General features: G+C 42.8%; 1 protein-coding gene across 2 annotated transcripts in view; it reads right to left on the reverse strand.

Annotated features, from left to right (window-relative positions):
- Nucleotides 1–2,540: 2,540 nt before the first annotated feature.
- PSMA1 (proteasome subunit alpha 1) overlaps nt 2,541–7,420 on the reverse strand; it is a 15,596-nt gene continuing 10,716 nt past the window's right edge. For both annotated transcript variants that reach the window (XM_006018230.3, XM_025197406.1), the window contains exons 8-10: nt 5,479–5,558; nt 4,013–4,117; nt 2,541–2,899 (exon numbers count right to left, since the gene is read on the reverse strand). In XM_006018230.3, the coding sequence (XP_006018292.1) occupies nt 2,843–2,899; nt 4,013–4,117; nt 5,479–5,558 (242 nt within the window). In that variant the 3' untranslated portion in view covers nt 2,541–2,842. The remainder of the gene's footprint in view (nt 2,900–4,012; nt 4,118–5,478; nt 5,559–7,420) is intronic.

The following is a 7,420-nucleotide window of genomic DNA, read 5'->3' on the forward strand; positions in this document are numbered from 1 at the left end:
GCCAGGAAGAAGTCATAGATATATTTCAAGTTAGTAAGCCTTCAAATCCCAGACCCCCTTCAAATCCTGGTAGTGCTTTGTACACAATCATTTGTGCATGGACACAGAAAATGCAGACTTGACAAACTTCCTCTACTTGGAACTATTCTGATTTCAATCCAGCAACTCTGACTACGGTTTTCTGGCTTCCATACAGTTTATGCAGCAGCTCCATCAAGTGTGGAAACCCATCTCAAGCATGCATGGGCATAGCGTTGCGTATCCTAGCGAACCAAAAAATACAGTATAGAAGTTGACAGGACATATAAAACTTGTCCAAACTCCCTAGTCTTAACAGGATTTTGCTTGCATAAGACACTAATGCAATCATATGATAGCTTGATCATTCCTTTGGACTGCCTTTTTTCAATATTTTTCCTTAAGTTTAGTAAGACCACCCACAAAAGGAAAAATATACGAGATACAAGTCAGATTTTCATGTTCAACTGAAAGAAGTTATTTCTACTTGTATGAAGTACTAAGGCAAAAAAACAGATAAATCACACAAACTACTGTATAAAATCAATATGGTATTATTAAGAAAGTATCTGGAAATCAGCATTAAACTGTCAAAACTCACATTACCACCTACTGCAAAGGGCAGCAGAATTCTAGGGCCCTCAGCCCAGAGCTTACAACTTGGGGCTACAAATCTGTCCCCAGGAGAGCTCAATCTGCCTGCTTTTACCCTCACTGCAGATACCCAGCTTGTCTGCAGCAATGGTTAGAAAGCAGTAGGAAGAGTTGATGAGGAAGGGCTATGGAAGCAACAGGTGGGTTGGCGCAACCGTGTTCTTGATCCTCCATAGTACCCCATCTATACATTTGCTACAGACAACTGCAGATTTTCTTCTTTAAAAGGAAAAAAAAACCCAGGAAACCACTAGTTTCCCCTTGCAGGCTGTCAGGGAGCACCACATGCATGTGGCAGCCAGGTATTGTGGTGGAGAGCAGCTCCCTCCAGTTAAGTCTGGGGGAGGGGCAGGTGATATATGGAGGGATAGGGGGAACGTGCCCCCCCAAGATTTCTGCACCCAGAGCAGGACATGGGGCTGCAACCAGGCCAGACCAGCTCCAGGCAGGAGCCACCTGTACATCGTATTGTTCTACTAAATGTACTGCAATCTCTACAATCTACTATATCCTCCTTTAAGCCAAGTTTTAAAAGTCATGTATTTTTAATGCAAATTACAGTTTACAATTTAATGTAATTACAAGATAGGGCATGGTCCCTGGGGCCATCCTAATAACAGCGTTTGCAGTAGAGTGTGGCAACAGAGGAGAGGCAGACCAAACTGCTTATTGCAAGATGGATGGAGCACCATTGTGAAGTGCAAAATATCTTTGAAGCTGCATTTGAATTTTAGTCAACTTACTAGAATGTATGCTTACTAGCAGCTGGTCTCACTGAAAATAGACTTCATTAGCAATCTACAAGATGGCAGTCCAGCACTAGGAACTGTAAGCCACTTATTTCTTTGATTGCTGGCTAATCAAACTAATACTATTCAATAGCAATGTCTAGACAGATGGCAGGGCAGGGTGGGCACCTTGGAAGCTATCTTGTTCAGAAAGGCATCTGATGAAGCACTCTATAGCCTACGAGAGCTTGTGCTCCTCTCAACTGGTCCCCAAGATGCCACTCTGCTCTGCCTTCTGCCTAAACACAGACTAACATGGCTAACTCTCTCTGCTCATAAAATGCCTAGTGTTGAAATGATTTACGGAACCTCAGTAAGAAAATCTCTTGTGAAGCTGATTTAACATGGAAAAATCTTAAAATATTCAGAACGTAGTTCAGATTCTATGGCATTCAACATAAACCCAAACGGTGGCTGTATTGAAGAGTGAACGTGCACTCCATAGCAGATTGAGGCCCATAAAGTGTCTACAGTTGTTAATGGGCAATGCAGAGACAGGAATTCTCAGGAGACAGGTAATGGGAGAGTTTTGTACATTTCCATCATCAGCTCCTTTCAGCCCTATTAGTGCCTGAAAGCTCTTACCCAGCTGGTGGCTGTTTGATGGCTCTTGAGAAAGAATTGCACTGAATCAATTCATAAGTGGGCAGAGATCCAACATTACTAAAATCACCAGTGAAAAAAAGATAATTGAAAAAGCTTGTTGAACACCTCATAAGAAATACCAAGGATTGCACAAGCTTGGATTTTATAAATAACCTTCATTACTAGAAGTGTCTTCCCAGATCAGGGTTGAAATATCAGTTGGACAGGGAAGTTTGTCCTGTACTCTAGTGTTTCTGCAGCTGCACTGCAGATGGAGACAACTTCATTCTTTTTTTCTTTCAATTCAGTGCATTTTAGAAGCACCAGCTTCATTATCAAGTAAACATTCTCATTCATCAGTTATTGCTTAGTAGCTGTTGCGACTTAAATGGTCAAATGCACAGGCACCCCCACAGCACTTCAAGATTATGCTGATGTAGCGGAAGTATTTTGACTGGTCAGTTTTTGGTGTCGCAGATTACAAAGGAATGCAGAAAGTTTCAAGAAAATGTTTATTTTACAGATGTGCTTATGAGTTGGAGAATATGGGTCTTCATACAAAACAGTGTTCTGTTCTATTTAAAAAAAAAATGATTACACCTTTCCTTTCAAAGAAAATGTGCCCAAGTATGACTTCTTGGCTCCCATTTTAGGTATACTGCAAATCCTTTTTAGGGCTAGTTTCTCAATGTATTATTATAATATGCATTTGGATCAGGGTAAAGGTTACCAGTATATGGATGAACATTCCCGTATGGTTTCATATATGACAACACATGGATAGGCTCATCCAGAAATTAGTGCTCCATTGGTTCTTCTGCTTTTTCTGCAGGCTCATCAGCAGGTGGAGCAGGCTTGGGGAGAGAAAAAAAGATTTTACTACAAAAGGCAAAAATCAGTAATAACAGTCAGCCCTGTACTGAAATAAGTGTGCGCTCAGGTGGCAAAATGAAATGCATGCCCCCCCACCCTACAGATAAGATGCAGCCAAATTGGAGAGTCCAGCAGAGGGCAACAAAAATGTTTAGGGGGCTGGGGCACATGACTTCTGAGAAGAGGCTGAGGGAACTGGGCTTATTTAGTCTGCAGAAAATAAGACTGAGGGAGGATTTAATAGCAGCACTCAACTCCCTGAAGGGTGGTTAAAAACATGTAGTGAAACAAAAGTGCATCAATTAGAGCACAAGAGATTACATGCCATTACTGGCCTACCAGTGTCAACTTAATTTTCTATTATACAAATCTTTATTCTCTTGCTGAAAGTCACTAGCCAAAACATGGGTTTTGTACATTTTCTTTTTTTTATTATTGTGAAATAACCTTACAGTGATAATGCAAAAGCCTGTAGTTGGCCTGGGCTCTCTTCTATGAACTCCCCAGTCACATGTCCATGAACAAAACCATCACTCTTCCACCTCTGACTACATCTTTGCCTCCAAGTTTAGAGAGAAGATAGAAGTAAAATTATTCAAGCTAAGCATGGGGGTGGGGGTTGGAAGAAGAGTGGGAAGGGAGTGGAGTTAAATCCAATCCATGAAGGGATAATGGACAGAGGGCTGATTTTGAGAGAAATGGAGTTTGGCAGGAGTTAGACAGTGTGAAGACCATCAGAAGTGGAGATATATTCTATCAGTACACAAAAAAAAGCAGTTACGGTCTGATAGCCAATTGCAGCTGAGGTGAAAAGACAACTTGAAAAGTTTACTGTCTAACTTGGTAAAATACTTAATAAGCTTTGTGCCTAGTCTTTCAGCCTGGCGTTAACTGCTAATCTTCAATAGGAAGCAACCTCAAACAATTTTAGAGTTGTTATATTAAGGAGGATGTGAAAGATATTTAAAATGCCCACAAATATTAAGTAAATTGTTAAAGGATGAAAACACCTTAACTTCTTTTGCTTGCCTCCCAAAAAGCTGTAATAACTTGACTATATTGTATCACCTACATACCATATCTAAAGCACATACCTTTCTCTGTGGTCTTTCCTCAAGACCTTCTAGGAATGGTGCAACATCATCATCATCATAGATGGTAAACTCCATGTCTTTGCCAACAATTCCAATAGACACGTTCTGTAAAAGACAATTTTGAAAAAAACCTGAGAAACTGTATCCTGGTAATCTACATGCTACAACTGGAGACTGCAGCTTCCTCCTAAGAGTAAGTTATATTCACTCTGCCAAATATATCTCCTTGAGGGATAAAAGAAAATCAAGAGATTTGTTTTGTGGTAAGCTGCTTTAAACAAAGAAAAGCAGGGACAGTTGCCCTCTAAGAACGTTACTGTGTTCCAAGATCCTGTTGGTCATAATGCAGCTTGATGATTTCGGACTTACAACTCTTACAACTACTTTTGGCTCTATGTTGCACCATTTTACCAACAAATCATCCATTTTTTCACTACTGTTGGCTTTACAGAATATTTTAAAATTATCTTAGCGTAAGAATTTTAGTGAACAAAAGTGACTAAGATGACAAGTTTTGACAGACAGTATTCTAAGATTCTGAGCCAAAGCCCATGGAAGCAGTGACTTTTGGAGAAGAGCACCTGCAGAAATGTTTACTACACTTAATCTTTTTGCACAGGATAAAAACTCCATATGACTTGTTTTATAACAAATTTAGAGGACAAACACATACTCCCTGATGCAGATTTTTATTTCAGATACACAAGCATAAATCCAGGGCTATCCATGTCAAATCCATACACTGAATTAAGTTTAGATTTTATTTCAATCAAATTTCACATGATTTAAGGTTATTTATCTATCTGAGTGATTACCTAGGATATCAGAACTATCCCCAATGAATCTTTAAGGACTGTCATTCTTCTTTTCTCTTTTAGAATCTCTTCACCTACATGTGCACTTCTGTTTCTCATATAATACAGCAACAGTACTTAAACATAGGTTTTAGGGCACAGCTGTCCAACGTTAGTGCGGCCAGAAGCTGCATACTGTACGGGCAGGGATCTGCAAAGGCAGTAGCAGCACATGGTCCCCTAGAATGCCTGCCATTGTGTCGCCTGTACCAGAAGTATGCAGCCCCCTCCCAGGCTCTCCCCTACCATGCAGCAAGGGGAGAACTAACCACATACTAGCCTCTCGTGGGCCTAAAGTTGGACAGCACTATTTAAGGGAATAGTAGTCAAAATGTATTGGACACAAACTGGTAGTGAAACTAAAATTTATAACAGAGTATGTGGAATTTCTGCATATATGAACCAAAACACAGGAAGGGCTGGCACCATGGATGTAAATTTGATTATTTCACATGATATTTGGTAATGACCTAAATTCTCATCAGATATTGAAAGTCGGAGCCCTACACTCCAAATGGGGCTTAGACAACAAACCACACTTTAAGTTAGTAGACATTACAATAATTAATCCCAGCAGGGACTTCTGGAAGTAGTAAAAATCTTAGCATTTACCTTGGTGGTCAGATCTTGTTCTGCAGGAAGTGTCTCTCTCAGGGCACGCAAACCATGTTTAACTAGTTCATTTAGATTACCTGAAGATAATATGCCATTAGACAATGAAAATACCTACAACCTACAGTATTATTTCTAGAGATCCCCTTCACTTGCATCCCATTCTAGTTGCCAAAGCAGGCTGGCTAGCTCAGACCTTAGAAGTTCCTAATTTGCTTTGCTGATAGTGAGCTGTACAATAAACACTAGGATATCAGAGGAAACTGCTCTCAAGACTGACATCAGAAAACTGACATTAAAATCTGAATAAATGGTAACTCATTTATCACCTTTATGTTATACTACCAAGCAGCTGAGCTACTCTCTCACAATTATTAAATATGACCATATTTACCTGAATTTAAGTTGACCCCCCAATAATTAGATTCTATACATGTATAAGTTATAAATTTGGTAGTTTTCCAGGTACAGAACCTAAGTATTGGAGCACTGTGTTAAATTCATACCATTGCTACAGCTAAAAAAAGCAGTGGCTGGAGGAGTCAGAGGGCCCCCTAACCCTCTGCCCCCTGCACTTCTTCCCCCTGCAGCCTTCCTGCTCTGCAACCTCCTGCTCTCCACAGTCTCCACCCTTCCCTCCCAACACTCCACAAGCTCTCTCTCTCTTTGCCCCCTGCTCTGCAGTCTCTGCCTCTTTGCCTGTTTCAACCACAGCTTCTGCCTCTCCCCCTCGCTTACTATCAAACATTGCTCTGGCGTTGTTCCCTCCCATAGCACATCACCTGGAAGAGCAGCCCCTGTCAGCCATACAGCAATGTTGGCACTCCCATGCCTGGGAGAAAATCCAGGCTAAGCTGGAGCTGAGCTGTGGCTGAAAGTAAGGGGGGCAAGGAGAAGGCAAAAGCTCTAGAAGATTGGGGGGGGGAAGGGAGGGAGGGAAACGTGGGGGGAGGGAGACTGCAGTAGGTTTGACTCTGGCTCCAACCTGGGCGCAAGGCCAGTCAGAGCTGCAGCAACCACCTGCCCCCTTCCCCTCCCCAACTTTGTATGCAGATCCAAGAAAGGAGCTTCCCCCCCGCCATGCTGACTGAGGCGGAAACCTCATCTTAGATCAGGGGCGGGCAATTATTTTGGGCAGAGGGCCACTTACCGAGTTTTGGCAAGCCATCGATGATGGTGTCGCTGTGGATGTAGTCTTTCTAGACTTTAAGAAGGCCTTTGACACTGTCTCTCACCCCATCCTCATCAATAAATTAAGCGACTGCAGCACTGATGTCTGCACAGTTGGATGGGTAAAAAACTGGCTGATGGGGTGCACCCAGAGAGTAGTGGTGGACAGGTTGTACTCAACCTGGCAAGATGTGAGCAGTGGGGTGCCCCAGGGCTCGGTCCTCGGGCCCGCACTGTTTAACATCTTCATCAGCAACTTGGATGAGGGGGTGGAAAGTACGCTGTCCAAGTTTGCTGATGACACTAAGATGTGGGGCGAGGTGGACACACTTGAAGGGACAGAGAGGCTGCAACTAGATTTAGACAGACTACAAAAGTGGGCAGATGAGAATAGGATGGGGCTCAACGTAGACAAATGCAGGGTGCTGCACCCTGGGAGAAGGAATCCACAGCATACATACAGGCTGGGGAGTTCCCTTCTTGAAAGCAGAGGCGGAAAAGCAGAGGCCTCAGTGTTCCTAAGTGAGGGGCACGACAAGTCTCTCACTGGGGTTGTAGAGAGGCAGCAGCAAGGCGCCAGACTACCATGCGTAGACCCTGAGATGGTGCAGAGTCATTTGGAAGAACTGGATGCCTTTAACTCGGCAGGCCCGGATGAGCTCCATCCGAGGGTACTTAAGGCACTGGCCGACATCATTGCAGAGCCACTGGCGGGAATATTTGAAAGCTCGTGGCGCACGGGCCAAGTCCCGGAGGACTGGAAAAGGGCCAA

Source organism: Alligator sinensis, unplaced genomic scaffold (assembly GCF_000455745.1).
Source record: "Alligator sinensis unplaced genomic scaffold, ASM45574v1 scaffold502_1, whole genome shotgun sequence".
Classification (NCBI taxonomy): Eukaryota; Metazoa; Chordata; order Crocodylia; family Alligatoridae; genus Alligator; species Alligator sinensis.